At 44.5% G+C, this 18,090-nt stretch overlaps 1 protein-coding gene across 3 annotated transcripts in view; it reads left to right on the forward strand.

The window, feature by feature from the left end:
• Nucleotides 1–18,090, forward strand: part of ATP6V0A4 (ATPase H+ transporting V0 subunit a4) — a 33,336-nt gene that overhangs the window by 7,134 nt on the left and 8,112 nt on the right. For all 3 annotated transcript variants that reach the window (XM_065680781.1, XM_065680792.1, XM_065680770.1), the window contains exons 2-16: nucleotides 43–226; nucleotides 708–786; nucleotides 1,593–1,690; nucleotides 3,028–3,153; nucleotides 3,566–3,657; nucleotides 4,728–4,854; nucleotides 5,168–5,250; nucleotides 10,352–10,445; nucleotides 11,793–12,005; nucleotides 12,418–12,568; nucleotides 13,361–13,500; nucleotides 13,810–13,967; nucleotides 14,432–14,525; nucleotides 16,424–16,542; nucleotides 17,438–17,654. In XM_065680781.1, coding sequence (XP_065536853.1) covers nucleotides 110–226; nucleotides 708–786; nucleotides 1,593–1,690; nucleotides 3,028–3,153; nucleotides 3,566–3,657; nucleotides 4,728–4,854; nucleotides 5,168–5,250; nucleotides 10,352–10,445; nucleotides 11,793–12,005; nucleotides 12,418–12,568; nucleotides 13,361–13,500; nucleotides 13,810–13,967; nucleotides 14,432–14,525; nucleotides 16,424–16,542; nucleotides 17,438–17,654 — 1,908 coding nt within the window. In that variant the 5' untranslated portion in view covers nucleotides 43–109. The remainder of the gene's footprint in view (nucleotides 1–42; nucleotides 227–707; nucleotides 787–1,592; nucleotides 1,691–3,027; nucleotides 3,154–3,565; nucleotides 3,658–4,727; nucleotides 4,855–5,167; nucleotides 5,251–10,351; nucleotides 10,446–11,792; nucleotides 12,006–12,417; nucleotides 12,569–13,360; nucleotides 13,501–13,809; nucleotides 13,968–14,431; nucleotides 14,526–16,423; nucleotides 16,543–17,437; nucleotides 17,655–18,090) is intronic.

Consider the following 18,090-nt stretch of genomic DNA (forward strand, 5'->3'; position numbering starts at 1 on the left):
CAGTGTTCTTGCAGTATTTTTCACCTTCTGGCACCTTCCTAGGTAAGGAAGACTGTGCTGCTGCCATCAAGGCCCCCACAGACACCCAGATTGGAGGAGAGCAGGCAAAATGGCCTCGATCTTCCGGAGCGAGGAGATGAACCTGATGCAGCTCTTCCTGCAGGTGGAGGCTGCCTACTGCTGTGTGGCTGAGCTCGGGGAGCTGGGTCTAGTCCAGTTCAGAGATGTAAGTAGTACCTAGCCAGCGCTGAGCTGTGGGAGATGTGCCCTGGGATGTGCTTATCCTTCCCTCAAAGGAGTTGGGGAAGGTGCACCTGCAGGGTGGTCAAAAAGCCCTTGGCAATAGTGGGACTTCTCAAAAGCTGATCTGAAAGCAAATCACCATGCTGAGACCTGACCTATCCCTGAGTACCCATACAGTGCTTTGCGCCCTCTACACAACATTAGGATGATTTCTTCCACCACCAGGAAGCAGGGGGTCTCTCCATAAAAGTCCATCCCAGAGACTTTGTCACAGCAAGGCTTGGTGGAAATGAGCCACAATGTCCCTGGCCATACGGGAAACCCAACGTATTGCCCTGTCGCTGAGTGTCTGTTAGATGCAATGGTGTTGGCTGGCTGCACCAAAGGCATTCATTCTCTTCTGATGTTAAAAATGAGCATGGCAGTGTGCAGCCTCCAGGCTTGGTTTTCCCTCCTGTTTTTAGCTGAATGTGAATGTCAACAGCTTCCAGAGAAAGTTTGTGAATGAAGTGAGAAGGTGTGAATCCTTGGAGAGGATCATGCGTAAGTAAATGCTTGTCAAATGCAGTCGGCTTTCTGCCAACTGGTGGTGTGGGGTTTATTTCTTTGTTAAGTGCTCTCACACTCTGGAGCAGAATTAGTGGCGAAATGGTGATGTTTTCATCTGAGCCCCTGCAAATGTTTTGCATGCGTCAGCTAATTACCACTTCACCCCATATGGGCAATAAATTGCTGCTCCTGTTTTGAAAATGGTTAACTGAACTGAAAGGAGGTTAATTAGCTTATATCAAATCACAGGATAAATCTGGGGCTGGGCAGGAGGCTAATCCAGACAACCTGACTGTTACACCAGTGTACACATGCCTCCTGTGGCCAAGGGCTTCAGCCTGGGGACAAATCCCCCAAAAAAAAGCCAACCAGCAATGCTTGTGGTGTCTGCTGTCCCATGGACATGTGCTCTGTGAGTTCTACACTTCCCCACCAGTGCTATAGCCACTGTGATAGCACTTGCCATTGGTAGAGAGAGGAATGAAACCTGACTTCGCTGTGTGCCTCATTCACTGGCCCAAGCAAGGGGGTTCCATGCTGGCTGTAGGTTCTGGGGCTCAGGGCTCTAGCTACCATGACTTCAGGAGAAACAGAGTTCTTACTAAGGAAGAATGCTGCCAGGTGTCCAGTTCTTGATGGCTGTGTATATGCATTTGGATGATGGCCTTTGTGTATCACTTCCCCTTGTCACACCTCCATGTGATGCCTTAGTCCTGGCAGGGGCCTTAGCAGGAGCTGATGACCAGGATGACGCAGCGGGGACAACTCTGTATAGATACTTCTGTATCCTTTCCTTGCAGGTTTTCTGGAAAATCACATTGAGGGAGACTGTATTGAGATGGTCAAACTAGAAAAGTACCCAGAGACCCCTCTGCCTCGGGAGATGATTGATATGGAGGTACAGAGTTTGAAGCAGACCAAGGACAGAAGGGGATGTGCACCAGGATGTCTGTGATGTGCTTGATACAGCCCTCCCCTGCAAGAAAGCATCTGGTAGCTGAGGCTGGCACAGCTCTCCCTGCCTGTGTTCCCCAAGTTGCTGTCTCAGCAGTTAGGTTAAGCCTGGTCTCACTGTATGTTCCTAAAGGATCCCAGTCTTTTTACCATCCTCTGTAAAACATCCTTCAGGTCCCACATATTACTGGAAAGGTATCACTATCACAGAATGCCCCCATCACCCTGTAGGAGAGAATAAGAAGGTTTTTGGGGTGATGAATCATAGAATACCAGGTTGGAAGGGACCTCAAAGGTCCAACCTTTCTTGGCAAAGCATGACCTAGACTAGATGTTCCAGCATCCTATACAGCCTAATCTTAAAAATGCTCAATGTTGGGGAATCCACCACTTCCATGGGGAGATTATTCCATTGTCTGATTGTGAAAAATTTCCCCCTTGTGTCCAACTAGAATCCCCTCTGGAGTAACTTGTATCCATTATCCCTCCTCTTTTCCATGTTACTCCTTGTAAAAAGAGAGTATTTATCTTCTTTGTAGCCACGCTTTAAATACTGGAACTTGGTAAGCTGATGTTAGAACCAGCCTCATTGCATAAAAACCTCAGGGCTGCCTGTCTCTAGTAGGAGTATGGTTGTGATACAGTAATATTGAGGCCTTGCTTTTGCTTGTGCAAGGGATGGTTTAATCTAGCTCAGTTCAAAGCTAAGGTTACTGACAGGGTAATTTTTAAATGCTGTACATGTTCATGACTAGAAAGAAATACCATGCTTTCCAAGGGCTTCAGCTTCATGAGCAAGGTGGTTGCCTGATATGTTTCTAGACCCACCTAGACCATTCATCCTCACATAATTTTTGTGTGATAGCTATGAACCTAAGCTAATGGCTGTATGTAGGCTGCTTTTGTAGTCAGCCTGTTCTGTAGGAGTGACAGCCAGTCCATCTGGGATCTGAGATATCCTGCGGGAACCACAGAGGTGGCAAGACAGGCTAATACCCTTACACCATGCACCCACTTACCTGTCTGTGCTTTGGTCAGGTGAGTCAGAACTTTAATGCCAGAGAAGGACAAAGCATCCAGCAGGGAATGTGGCAATGGGAAAATGAGGCATTGATGAATATCTTCCTACAAACATGGTGTTTATTAAAAACAAAATTGCTCATTGAACATTTCTGTATTCCCTTCTGAAAAAAAAACCCCAGCCATCTGTTTGAGAGGTGGTATTAGCTGAAGTACTGGTCTCCTTCAGAGTTTTTATGGATATGCTTGGACTCTAAACAGACGGTGCTGGAGAAATTTGAAGCTGAGCTGCTGGAAGCCAACCAGAACCAGCAAACACTGAAGCAGAACTTCCTTGAGCTGATGGAGCTCAAACATCTGCTGAAAAAAACTCAGGACTTCTTTGAGGTGAGAGGACTCTTTGTTCTTCTATCAGAGATGTGGAAGGTTCCTAAAAGTATTGATATTTTCATTTGGCGCGTGTTGCTGTTACTGAGTTTTAGTCAAAACCCATCAGACTTTACCACAAGCCAGTAAGATATGTTTGCAAAAGCACCTCGGTCACTTTGGAGCCTGCATTGCTCTATGAGTCAATGGGGCTCAAGAAACTGGTTCCCAAATCTCTTTGAAAACTGCGTTTATGCTTTTCAGTTGCTAAGATGCAATTCACTTATTTTTTTTTCCTTTAGTCTGAATCTCTGTAGAAAGCTAACTTTGGGGAGAAAATGTCAGGAGAAAAATGTGAAACGAGTTTTCAAGCTGGAAATGCTGAATGTTGTTTTTTTTTTTTTTTTAAAAAAAAAAACCTAATGTTTTCCAGGCAGAAACCAATCTGCCAGATGATTTCTTCAGTGAAGACACATCTGGACTGCTGGAGCTGAAAAGCACTCCTGCTGCAGCTGCCAAGCTGGGGTGTGTATTGGTGATAGCCCCAGCCTGGGCAGGCTTCCCACCTGCACATTATTGCTCTCACACTGGTACACTTCCTTAGGCTTTTTAGCAGAGGTTGCTTACCAGCCTCTTCAGCATAGCTGTTTAATGAAGATGAAAGAGTGACTGTCCTCCAAAGTTATTGTTAAAACTATGGTCAAGTTATGGATCAGTGGGACAAATGGGCTTTCAGTTTCAGGCCACCAGTTCCAGAGACCCCCTAGTAGGTATTGACTGAAAATGGACCTCTCACCTGTGCCTTCTGGATACAGGCATCTGGCTACCAGCCTGCTTCTTAGGGATGCATGTCTAACCACACAAAAAGCTGTAAGGTTGCTTGCAGTGGGCTTTGTCTGTGATAGAAAGCAGTGAGGCACAGAGGGTGAGAGATAAGGGAGCAGAAACACCACTGTGCCTATTGCTAATGATAATTCAGTGGACGGCATAGACTCAAACAGCTTTTCCTTGTGTATACATCAGCTAGGTGTGGTGAAAGTTGCTGATAGTGATCCTCGAGGCTAGTGTTTTTATCGGCTCATGCTGCTGTTTCTGAAGTCCTGTTCAGCTGTTACAAGCAGACATATGCCTGAAGAGGGCTGGCCTTCGTGGGTGTGTACCAGCATGTCATGCTGCAAAGGTGCAGTCTAGCACTTTCTGGGAAAAGGAAAACAGGAAGGAGTAAAGATAAACCACCACTTCAGAATAGCTACCTTCTTCCTCTGTCATTCAGGCACTCTCTTAATGACAATCTTAAAGTCATTGTGTGACTTTAAGCCTCAATCTGTTCCTCCATTTCTAGCTAGGATTGTCTCATCTCTTCTTTTTCTATCGGTCTGGGAGGAATTAGAATGTTTAAAAGAAAGAACAACAGGAAAAGTCAGCAGATGGAGACAAGAGCCAGGCTTGAGCAAGGACTTCTTTCCTAGTAGTGCCTACACCAGCACCATGGCTATCATGGACTAGAAAACAAGAGACTGTAAAATAATTTGTGCTGCAGGTCCTAAAAGACTTAGAATGGTCTTGTAATTTATTTATCTTTTAACTCTGCTCAGATTCACTGCAGGGGTAATAAGGAGGGAAAGGATGGTACACTTTGAGCGTTTACTGTGGCGAGCCTGCAGGGGAAATGTCTACCTGAGGTACACCGAAATGGATACTGCCCTGGAAGACCCTGTGACAGTAGGTGCCAACCTGTTACTGCTTCATGCTACTCCTCATGCCTGCCTGTGACATGCAGGAGCCGAACTGGTGCCCTGGCTGTGCTGCAGCACCAGCTGCCTCACCAGAGCTGGGTGTCTGAAGAAGCCTGTAGAACAAAGGTGGGAAGGTTTGAGGATGGAATAAGTTTCTTTGACACTGCTTTCACTTTTTGCCATTATTGACGCTTATTTTTCCTGCCTGGTTAAGATGCTTGTGAACCCTAGCAAGGTGGCTGTGTTACGGGGACCCTTTACTCTTGGTAGGATCAAATTCTGCTTGAATTATGTTGCAGAGAGAAGAGGTGAAGAAGAATGTGTTCATTATCTTCTATCAAGGAGAGCAGCTTAAGCAAAAAGTCAAGAAGATTTGTGACGGGTAAGGCAGGCCTGTGGGCAAGGCAGAGGCAAGTAAGTATGTCCGTGGCAGACTTGCATGGAGGTATTTACTTGTCAGCTCAGGATGGCTGATTTTGGAGCTGGAAATCAGCTCTCGAGATCTCCAGCTCTCCAGCAGTCAGCTCTGCCACTGAGCTTCCTTCTGCTCCTCAGCTCTGCTGCTCCTAATTATGAAAGGTATCCATCACCTTGGCACTTGGAAATTGATGTCCTAAATTTTCCAAAGTGACTTAAAGGTCTTCAAGCTTCACTCATTAGGTTTTTAACTTGGGATATCTTAAAGGGGCCTGATTTTTAAGAAATACTCAGCATCCTGCCCCTGAAAACCAGGGGCCCTAACTTGGGCACTGGGAGCATGGTAATCCCCAACCTGTTCTCAAGCTTTCCTGCATTCCATCATGAAAAAGAGGATGCTGTAGTTTATTCAGTCCTTTCCCAAGGCCTTTGAACAATATCTGTGTAATCAGAGACAGAGCCCAGGAAAGAAATGAAAGCTTCATACAACCTGACTTGTTTCCACCCTGTTAAGCATCTTGAAAAGATAATTCAGGTTGAATGTTTTGTTACTCTTTTATAACACTGGTGACCAATGGGCTTTGTTGCAGTGTAAATCAGATTTGACGAAGGGATCTGCCTGTTGTCACCAAATCCATTTCAGGTATATCCTCTTGGACAAGTGGGGTCAGCCAAGCGCCTGTGGGCTGCAGAAGGTCACAGGGAGGGGGTGAGCAATTGCTCTTACTCGACCTGTGCACTTAAGGCAGGTCTTTCCTTACATCCTGCATTTAATCAGAATAAAAGCAGGAAGATCAATTCATACAGCTGGGATAGCTGAGTTCAGTCTCATGAAGTTGACAGATCCCTGGGGACTAGACTATTAGCAATTCCTGCGTTAGAAATAGGGGCCCTCCAAGATGCCACCTATAGGCAGTGAAGGGCAGTGCTCATTCTGAGAGCAATTCAGCACTCCTGAGGTGGGCATCTCTCTCTATGAAGCAGCCATGGGTGCATGGCCATCTTGGGGAAGACTCCCAGCTCTCAGTCACTCATTTCTGATCCTGAACTTCAGACATGGATGGAGTTCTGCCATCACCACTGTGCAGGATCAGTCTGCTGTTGCCAGTGGTCTTTGAGCTTTCAATGAGTCTCATTCTCCTTCTGAATTATCTCCTTCCGTATCCTGGGCTGCATCAAAAGGAGCATGACCAACAGGTCAAAGGAGGTGATCCTGCCCCTCTACTCTGCTCTTGTGAGACCTCACCTGGAGTATTGTATGCAGTTCTGGTGTCCTCAACATAAAAAGGACATGGAACTGCTGGAACAAGTCCAGAGGAGGGCCACAAGGATGATCAGGGGACTGGAGCACCTCCCGTATGAAGACAGGCTGAGGAAGTTGGGGCTTTTCAGCCTGGAGAAGAGAAGGCTGCGTGGAGACCTAATAGCAGCCTTCCAGTACCTGAAGGGGGCCTATAGGGATGCTGGGGAGGGACTCTTTGTCAGGGACTGTAGTGACAGGACAAGGTGTAATGAGTTAAAACTTAAACAAGGGAAGTTTAAATTGGAGATAAGGAGGAAATTCTTTCCTGTTAGGGTGGTGAGACACTGGAATCAGTTGCCCAGGGAGGTTGTGAGTGCTCCATCCCTGGCGGTGTTCAAGGCCAGGTTGGATGAAGCCTTGTGTTGGATGGTTTAGTGAGAGGTGTCCCTGTCCATGGCAGGGGGGTTGGAACTAGATGATCTTGAGGTCCTTTCCAACCCTAACTATTCTATTCTATGATTCTATGGATTACAGTTTCCTGCTTATGGCCCATTTCTTTACCTGCTTTTTAGATGCTGTTCAGTACCCTTCTCTCCTTCTGCACTCATAGGCAGTTGCTGGTGGTGACTGTTTCCCATTGCATCTGCCCCTGTGCTGATAGCCTTCCAAGTTGCCAGGCCATACATTTAGAGCTGACTGGGGTTGCCCACAGAATGCTGCAGGTGCTGCATTTTGGAGGATTTTACTTTCCATTTTCTTCCCCTGCAGCAATTTAAATTCCCTGCAGTCAAAAGCACAATTTTTTTTTTTTTTAACTGGAAAGGGAGTAAAAGAACAAGCAATGCAATTCCTGTCAGCATTTTCACTATTGATTGAACCCGGAATCATCCTAGCTGGAGGCACGACCTTCTGCAGCAGGGTGCAGCTGGGAGCATGAGCAGATGCCTGAAGGGTGGGCCACGATGTGCAAAGTTGTTGTAAGTTACCAGCATGGATGTGGTGGTAGGTTCATAGAAAGGAACTTGGACTAGTTTCTCTCAGCCTCTTGTAACTGAAGGAAAACACACCTACCTAAGACAAATTCACAGGCTATCCTTTGCAGTGCTAGTGCACTAGTTTTTGTTTATTGCCAGGCTACCCTTGAAGTCATCTTCTATGTTTTTTCTTCCTCTCTTTCAAATCTTTTGCTTGTTAATATGCATGTATATAGGAATGTTTTGCTGAGTGGCAGTTTCTTTACTGTATTAATCCCGTGATTCTTCTTTTGTGCTCTGTGGGCCATCAGCCATCCCTGGAACACATGCAAAGTTATTTTGGTCTCGTCCATCTTTAAGGCAGGGTTAACTGTACCTAAAGCAGATGGCACTGTCATTCCAGCCCCAGCAGGACATTTCTGCTTAGCACTAAGTCATCATTCATGACAAGTAAATACCCTGCAAAAATCATGGGACTGGTATAAGCCAGTCTCCTGCAAGGCAGGCTAAGATTTGTTTGCAGAGCAGTGTGCCTCAGGTTACGTTTGTAGTTCCTGCTTGACTCTAATTGGTAACATTAGTCTGCCAATTTCATGAGCATTAAGTCCATGCACAAATTTATTAGTGGAAGGTGTAGAGGGAGCAGGGAGGAGGAAAATGCAGGAATTTTTCTCTTCCTCCTTTTCTTGCGGCTGCCTCAGTGCTAATGTGAATACTAAACTGGGTTTATCAATGTAAGGATTCCCTGCTGAATTCTCCCGGAGCTTTCAGAGATGTCTGTGCCATTAGGGCAAAGCTGATACTCAGTATGCAAAATGGCTGTTAAAACATCAAAGCAACAGTGCTGCAATACCGTTATTGGAAATGGGGGAACTGTACAGCATGGAGGAATAAGCTTTCAAGTTTGATTAAAAATCCTTATTAAAAATTAACTAAGAGCTGTGAAGAATAAGAAGATGGAAATAATTAGGTAGGGTGAATAACCTTTGGAAATGAATATCAGGTGTTGAGTGAGGAGAGATTCAATTCTGGAAAGGGAAGTTTAGCAGAAGAGCACGTGCTGTCATTGAACATGGCTCTGTGCTGATCTCTAGGAAACTGCAGCGTGTTTTGTTCAATTTGCAACTGTCCTCACTTGTGTGTGTGCTGGAACTGATTTTGGAAAGCAGGTGGTGGTATATTCTGTGAAGAGACAAAGCCAGAACATTATGCTTATCTATACACAGAACATGTACATTTTTGTCTCTTAAACAGGGATAGACTCCGATGACCTGTGACATCTTCCTTTAATTCATCTCATATGCAGAAAGGCAGCCCTTCAGCAACCCTGACTCAGCACAAGTCCGCTGCAGGGTGGTAGAGGTGTGCTGCCTTAGGTGGGCAGAAGATCTCCACTCTGTAAAGAGGAGGGAGATCTCTTCCTGCAAACGTGTTGAGGCAATATTGAAGGATGACATTTACAATGCCCTTGAAGTGGCAGGGCTGGCACAAGCACTACACATTGCTAAACAAACTGACTAGGAAAAAGCTAAGGGATCTCTACTATTTTAGTTACTGTCGCACCTCAGTTCCATTGAAGCTGGTAGGCACAGAACCTTGCAGAAGTGTACCTTGTGATCTGCAGTGTCCCAGTGGGAACTCCTTGTGCCTGCTCTTCATGCATGAAGTATACTCTGGGACTTGTTTTGCAGGCAGATCAGGTAGCTGTACACTTTTCAGAGAGACATGCAACTTATTTTTAATTGGCTATATTGGGTTCACATAATGGCTTTACGGTATTGCATTGTGCTGTACTAGTGTAAGCGCCTTTACACAGGTACAACGTGTACTAGAGAAAGTCATATTGCATATTATAGATGAAGCAGTATACAACACCTGCATGGGGTTAAGACCTTCACTTGCATATTAGAATCCCAAATTATACCATCCTAAACAAAACAGCTGAATCAGGCAGAGCCTTGGGTGACATGGTTTAGTGTGAGGTGTCCCTGCTCACAGCAGGGGGGGTTGGAACTAGATGATCTTAAGGTCGTTTCCAGCCCTAACTATTCTATGATTCTGTGATTCTATGAATCTCCCAAATACAGCCTTTAGGGATAGGCTTATAAAAGCATTTCTACTGGCCTGGTCACATCTAAGCTGACATAAAAGCTACCACTCTCACCCATCGTTCGCTTGCTCCCAAGCTGTTTAGCCAGATAGATGGACCAGAATTCAAGAGCTGGCTGTGCAATCATCCTGCTTTTGTTTCACCCTGGAAATACAGTCTTTTTGGTTTTCTTTTCGTTTTCTACCTTTTTTTGACAGTTTTTCTCTTCCACAGCCTGCAGGCAGGCAGGGTGTTTTCTTGCTGTGCAGCAGCAGTAGCTTAGCTGATGCCTTCTCCCAGTGACTGGGATACGGTAGTTCAGAGACAGGGACGAGATATTTTTCCAGCGTCAGTGCAAGAGGGACATCTGTTGGCTACTGTGTTAAAGGAGCTGCCTTTGCCACGGTGATTTTTTTCTGTGGCTCTGTGCTGCTCAAGCAGCTTGTGGACATGAGGGAGGTGCTGACCACTGTATGTAGAAAGTATCATGTAATTTGTAGCACCTGAGACAAGAGACTATTTTTTTCAGTTACAACAAGCGAAAGGATCGGTTTTGTTGTGAAGAGATAAATGTACCTTTTTTGACCTTTCTGGGAGACCAGACACAACTTTGTATTATGTAAGAAGAATATACTACTGGATAAGAAATAAAGTGCCCTATTAAAAGATAGTTTCCCCATCTATTGAGCTGAAAAACGTCCAGAGGAAGAAAACTCAGTCAAATAAATGGTGTTTCTCACTTCTCTCTTACTGAGGCTAGATTTCATGCCACGGTCTATCCCTGTCCAGAGTCTGTCACTGAGCGCCGAGAAATGCTTGATGGAGTCAACACAAGGATCGAGGATTTAAACACAGTAAGTGGCAACAGTTTTACCGAGGTCTGAATCCTGCAAGTGGGACCTGCCCAGACATTTGTCCTGTCTGACACTCTGTAGCCATGGCCAGATCCCAGGCTCGGTTTGGGAGCTGGCTGTGAAGAGCTGGCTGGCAGCTCTGAAGCCATCAGCCCAGGAGTGGTCCTCCGACTGGTTGCAGAGACCAGTGCTTGTGCTCTACACTGCCCAGTTATATCCCCTGGGAGCTGCTGCGGGACTGCCTTCCATCTGAGGGACCCAAAAACTACGTGCTGCTGTTGGCCATGCAGAGGTCAGAGGTTTAGACTTTATGATATGGGGCTACAAGATGGGATTTAAGGTCATCAGCAGGCTGTAGGTATTGTAACCAAATTGCACGTTGTCCAAAGTGGTTTCATCTAGATCTTACAGCAGCTCACAAAGTTGTTTGGTCACAACTGTAGTACTCTAAGGATTTCTTTTATGTTTGAATTAGGTTTTCTTTACTGAGGAAATCTTGGGGTGCTTGTCACACTAGCAGTAGAAAACCAATACTGCTGTTATAGAAGTACAAGTATCAAACCTCTTTATTCCAACATTTAACATAGGGCTGAAAATGACAAATTCAGTTGTTATGGGTACTCTAGCTTGTATATCAACATAGTGTACTAGGAATTCACACATTTGGAAGGGACTCTGCCTGTAACCTTTGTATTGTCTCACATGACAGTCAGTGGATCCCAAGGTCAGAGGAAATGGAAATCCTTTTTGACTGAGGTGGCCCATCTGGCAGTTGACATCCTGCTGTCACCCCTCTTGTGAACACCCATGACTGACTGCTTCCAAACTGACTTTCACTTCTGAGCATCGTGGGCAGCCAGGTTTCTCCAGAATTTGTAGACCACATGGGTCTATAAATACACTGTCTCCATCACCCATTTATTCAGCAGAGTTGTGGTGGACACATCATGCATGGAGGTTCCACCCGGGCCATTAGCTTTAACTCTGGCAGTGCCGGCACACTCATGGATGTGACCTGCCCCAGGTTAATGGCACAGAGCTGCTTGCAGGAGATGGCAGGGTGGGAGTGCATGGCCAATCCCACAGCTCAGTAACTCTCAATGGTTTCCTCTACATTTACAGAGGCTTGAGACCATGCAGGGAAAGTCCTTAGTAAACAGCATTGTGCGCCTAGTGTCAAGCGCTCCTGTGTTCAGACCTGCGCGCACTGTCCTCCAGGATACTCCACACATTCATGCTAATCACTTCCTTTCCACAACCATCTTCCAACTGCCTTCCCCAAATAACAGCTGCATAGATCATGCTGCCTATGCTTTTCCTGTCTTGAGTGCTGTGTTGTGCCTACAGGTGATAGACCAAACCAAGTCTCATCGCCAGCGACTGCTGCATGAGGCAGCAGAAAACCTGTGGTCCTGGAGGATCAAGGTGAAGAAAATAAAAGCCGTCTACCACATCCTGAATTGCTGTAACATTGACGTCACCCAGCAGTGCGTCATTGCAGAGATCTGGTTCCCAGTGACTGATGCTAGCCGGATAAAAAGAGCTCTCCAGCAGGGAATGGTAAGAGACCAACATTTTGGGTCCCTGAAGATCTCACCCAAACTTTATTGTTTATATGTTGACCATAAGTACAGACTTCTCTTTGTTACCCTAATGATGTGCTCCCTTTTCTGTTTTAATTAGAGGTTGTTGCATGACTGCTTGGCCTCAGGGAGTTTAAGGTCAGCATTAAATCTTAGCAGGTTTGTGATTGACCCATGAGTCAGCAGTGCTGGCAGATTTCCCTGAACAAATCAATAGCACAGAATATGGAAAAATCTGGATATTAGAAAAAGGGTTGAGGTATAACACTCTTGAGTCCAGCATTTGTGTTGCTGCCTGCATGTGTTTAGACACAAACTGTAGTGCTGCAGGGCTGATTCTTCTCTGCTAGCCACCCTGACTGTGTCTGTCCTTGTCACCGGGTTTGCAGGAGCGCAGTGGCTCTACTATTGCTCCTATCCTTACTGCTATACATACCAGGCTGGCACCACCCACGTTCAACAGGACCAACAAGTTCACAGCAGGATTTCAGAACATTGTGGATGCATATGGTGTGGGCAACTACAGAGAAATTAACCCAGGTGAGAAACACTCATCTACCTGCACCTAGCTTGCTAGAGCTAAAGTAAAGCCTTTGAGCTCTGTCACTATCCTAAAGGATTCACTCATTGGTGATTGAGATATCTGAATGATATTTTCTGCTGGTAAAAAGTGATGCTGTTGGGTGCATAAGCATGTATTTTCTTAGGCAAAGAATTGGCCTTCGGTCTTCAGTGACTGATTGTGGCAGCAATAATAACTACAAAATAATAACACATACAGGATAGGGAACAAATGGTGAGGTAGCACCTCTGAGAAAAAGACCTAAATTCACAAGGCAAATATAACATTTTGCCTCAGCATGATGAGTTCATCATGCTGAGGCAAAAAAAGCTCTAAAGGACCTGATAAAAGCAGGAAATAATGGTAGGGAATCTCAAAGAGACCACTGAGAATGAACAGAAACCTAGAAATGGGGGGGCATGGGAAGGGTTGGATGAACTCGGATTGTTCAGGCTGAGACTGAGAAACATGATAGTAAACTTCAGGTACATCATTCTGTTACAAAACAGAATGCAATTGTCTATGGATGGTTTTTATTAAGGTGAGACAAGAAATTAAAGCCAAAATTGCAAGGAAGATGCAGGTCATACTGACAATCTGATGATAAAGCTAGTTCTGTACTAGATCTGACTACCTGGTGAGTAGGAGAGGGATCGTGGAGGCCTTTAAGGACAGCTGCACTGAGGAATGGGTGAGTGGGGTGAACTGCTTCTCTTCTGAGGCCTTTTTGTTTAGGAGGGCCTGAGCTTCTTGTCTTTTCCTTCCTGCAGCTCCATACACTATCATTACCTTCCCCTTCTTGTTTGCTGTGATGTTTGGGGATTGTGGCCATGGCGCTGTCATGCTGGGCTTTGCACTCTGGATGGTCATTAATGAAGAGAGCCTTCTGGCCCAGAAAAGCACTAATGAGGTGAGTACCAGGGAGCTAGTGCACCCCATTAGCGTAGGAAAAGGCTCATCATCCCCATTTGATAAAGGAGGCATCCAGCCTCCCAAAGGATGAGTGGAGATCCCTCAAAGATTCTTGTGAGGCTGGGATTTGACAAATAATTCTGTCTCCTTCTCCACAGAGACCTGAATGGGCCCAAGGGACCTGGTGTTTCTTATGAATCTTTGTATATTGATAGATCAGTACAGTCATGTCTCCTGTTGGCTAAGGCCCACTGTTTGATGGGACTGCAGGTACTTTGGTGACTGGTACTGCCTTCTTCTCCTGCAGATCTGGAACACCTTTTTTAGTGGGCGCTACCTGATCCTGCTCATGGGCATATTCTCCATGTACACTGGCTTCATCTACAATGACTGCTTCTCCAAGTCGTTCAACATCTTTGGCTCTTCCTGGCATATCATCCCCATGTTTAAAAATAACACTTGGAAGTAAGTGGCTAAATGTGAAAATACACCAAATGCAGCACGTAGACTTTGAAAGAAAGAGATAGTGACTGCCTATGTGGGGAAGGGAAGAAAGAACTCCCTGCTGTGGATTCAGTCATGAATGAATCAGAGGTTTTGTCTGACACAGACAAACGAGCTCACTATTGAAATTGAAATGTAAATGTAAAGTCCCGGGGAACATGCCTGTTTGTTCAGGCACTGATGTGCATAAAAATCTGCAGGTGTCCAGGAATAATGCATAGAGAATTATCAGTGTGATGGAGACTCTCATTGTGTAGGACCCATTTACAAACACACACATGCACACAAGCCCAGGATAACAGTTCACAGAGAGGCTGGAGTCAGTGACAGATACCATGTGGTAGCCCTCAGCACATCTCACAAATACACTGTAGGCTTATATGGTGAGATTAAGCTGCAAAGGTCATTTCCCTTTCCTCCTGTAGCAAGGATGTGCTTCTGGGCAATACGGTGCTGCAGCTGGATCCGGCAGTCCCAGGAGTCTACTCTGGAAATCCATATCCATTTGGAATAGATCCGGTAATTAAATTAAATTGCTCTAAGATAATTTGTATTTCAATTCTGTTTCTACATATCAGGTACATCAGTAGCTCCCTGCTCTGTCTCCTGAAGCTCTGCTCTTCGCTTCTTCCTCTTTGCTTGTTCTTTACATAGTCATGATGCTTCAGTCAAGGATATATGTATATTGCTGACCATTTTGCACAGGCAGCAGCAAAATGGTAAGCAGGAATGAATTTTGATTTTGCCAGAAAGTGGTCTTGTGCTGCATTCTCTGACCTGTTACCAGACTGTTGGACTCAGTTTCCTTTCTCGAGTACTTAACCCATTCCAGAGCTACCTCACAAGTCTGAAGGCAAAGTCCTGATTTCCATGCAGTCTATTTAGTGTATGAAGTGTGAAGTAAATGCCAGTATCAGTTAACTTATCTGCATTTTTTCTCTGTGTCCTATTTCCTTTTTCTTGCCATTCTGTCTTTATTATGTAAATATAATGAAATGTAGTTGTTAACATCAAGCTTTCCTGTTTCAGTCTTCATATTAGCCAGTTAATCTCTTTTTTGCTGGATGTATGCTCATTATAATGAAATGTAGTTGTTAACATCAAGCTTTCCTGTTTCAGTCTTCATATTAGCCAGTTAATCTCTTTTTTGCTGGATGTATGCTCATTTCATTTGGTCACACAAAGAAACACTGGCTTGTCCCGGTTTACGGAGACATTGACCTTGTAGTAAGTTTTTCATAAACCCAGCTCTAAAGCTGTGTCCAGGACATAGGCAATCAAGTCCTGACAGAGGAAACTGAATTTTCTGTACGTTGCCCTGACACATCCTTAATTTAGGTTAACCTAGGCTTGCCCCTCTTTGACCCTGGCTGCTGCCTGCTCAAGAGGCTGATACCCCTGGCTGGGAGGGAAGAATTGCTGACGATTGCTAGCTGGGAAGGTGTGGACTGGAAAGCACCAGCCTTTACATGGCCCTCTCTGTGGAAAATACCCATGTCATCTGCCCAGAAGGATAGATGGCTCTTTGCATTTTGCAAGTCCTGACAGGATGGTTGAGGTGTATCTTGGAAAATAAAGAGGGACCCTGAGGTGAGTAGGGTAGGCAGTCTCTTCCATAGCTAAAGAAGAGACAAAGCATGTTGGACAAAGGCTTGTAAATTAGTATTTTGGCTCCCAAATAATTCTGTCTTCGTTGTGTTCAGGTACTATACTTAGTGTCTGAAAACAGGTATCTACTTACCATCTCTGAGTTCAGAAGACTGTGGGGTCTAGGAAGTTTTAGGGAAAAGGAGAAGCAGCCATGAAGCTCTGTAGCATAAAAAAGGACTCAGAAGAGGCGTATGGTTACTGTCCTAACACATCTGACAAGTTACTGCAGAGAAACAGATCTAAGAAGCAGATCAGAGAACCTAATCTGATCTCCATGGTCAAAGTGTTGGAATGAGCTTTTTTTTTTTGTTCAAACGGAAAGCTTGAACATGTTTTGCCCTGGGTACTTCTCTGTTGAAGGTGGAACAAATTTCCACAGCAGCAGGAGGGATTTTCTCATCCCTTTCTGGCTCTGCTGAAGGATATATGACTCCTCCTAAGGGCAAGGAATGACACTGAAAAGGTCTAGGTTCTGCTACCAACCTTTGCGTTGGTTTCTGGAGGACTGAAACAAAGTCACCACATAATTTTAAATCCCTGATATTTCCTCTGATAAATAAGGATAATACTTTATACCTTTTAGATGGAAAGCTTGGCAGAGTGAAAAGTATTATAAGGAACATCTAGATTTCCATCACTTGTTATCTTCATACTAGAACTGGTAGGAATAAATTGGCGGTATCAAAGCAAGAACTTTCACAAACCTGGTATTGATCATATACCTGAAAATCTTGTTTTTCTGTCTCTCTCTGCTGCTTTCCCCAAAGATCTGGAATGTTGCATCGAACAAGCTGACTTTCCTGAACTCCTACAAAATGAAGATGTCGGTTGTAATAGGGATAGTGCACATGATTTTTGGGGTGATACTCAGTCTCTTCAATCACATGTAAGTTTGTTTCACTGAACTACTGTACTTCATTCAGAGAAAGCCTCATATCTCAGAGCAATTACTTGAATTTTGTCCTTTCCCCCATGTGAGCAGAAATGCCCCATGCACTGACTGACTCACATCACTGTTGGTACAAAGTGCTGAGTCTGAAGGCCAGAAGGACAGCTGTCTCATTGCAGATATTCTCTTGGATAAATTTTCTTTTTCTCTCTTATATTCTTGATCCTGCAGAAATACTGAAGTGTACTAGCTCAAAAACAATCTCACCTCCCCCTGTTGATAATTCTTGCCACACTGAAATTTGCACAGTATGTGTGTATGGGTTTCACCTGTCTTAGTGAGCCTTTGGTCAGGATCTGTGGGTGTGCATGTCTGTATCTCTGCCTCTGTATTTTGCAACAACAAAAAAGAAATGGTGATAGAGCGGAGGAGCTGACACTACTGTCTTCAGAGACTCCAAAGTGGGAAGGTGTGTAGTGACCTTGAAGGATGGAAAGTGTTTGCAGATGACAGAGAGAAGGACTGCCCCTACAGAGTTGATTCTGCACCTTGTTATGACTTCCTCAGTGTATAATGCTTAATTTTGTGAATTAGCCATGTGTTTTTAAATTAGCTTTTATTTCAATGTAGTAAGCTTTTGCGGTGCTGAGATACTGATGGGTAAAGTACAAAAACCTAGAAGAGAATCAGTATGACAAAGCTTTTGTATTTAAGTAATGGTTTTCATTGATAAAGACTGCAATTACAGACTTCTTTCTTAGCTAGTGATAGTTGGATGTTTCTTACGTTATTTTCCAAGGACTAGGTAATGTACTGTACTGCCATACTTGGGTGCAACCTTGTATTAATACCTACTGTATTAATTGCAGTTATCTATCTTGATTCTTTCCAGCTACTTCAAGAAATACATAAACATTATCCTTCAGTTCATTCCAGAGATGATTTTTATTGTCTCTCTTTTTGGGTACCTAGTCTTCATGATTATTTTCAAATGGTGTCATTTTGATGTCCACTCATCCCAGAGTGCACCAAGCATCCTCATCCACTTCATCAACATGTTTCTGTTCAACTACAGTGACACTTCAAATGCTCCATTATATCTACATCAGGTATGGATCAATCCACTGTAGCTGGTTTTGGGTTTGCAGTGGGTAGTGTGAAGAGTGGGCATAGAGATGGGGAACAGGCTCAGAAGTTCAGTCGCAACTACCAGTCATGTGAGAGAAGTTTATTCCTCTGGTGTTTGTGTTGGCCCTGTAGACAGGTAGGACAGTGAAACTATCAATCAGTGATGCAGAGGAAACCTCATTCTTACTGTCATCCGTACAAGAATGATGACGCAATTTAAGATGCTTTTTGGGAAAAAAAGGAAGGTAGGGTGTTTAGATATGCAAAGCTGGGTACAGCAGATATGCTGTCCTGAAGTCTGGGCACAGTACTAGAGACAAAGCAAGCTTTTCCATACCTTGATGATTTCCTACTTCTTTGGAAAACTTGAAAACTTCTATTTGCACCTGAAAAAGAGAAGTAGCTAAAGGATTTTCT

This window comes from Lathamus discolor, chromosome 1 (genome assembly GCF_037157495.1).
Source record: "Lathamus discolor isolate bLatDis1 chromosome 1, bLatDis1.hap1, whole genome shotgun sequence".
In the NCBI taxonomy this organism is placed as follows: domain Eukaryota; kingdom Metazoa; phylum Chordata; class Aves; order Psittaciformes; family Psittacidae; genus Lathamus; species Lathamus discolor.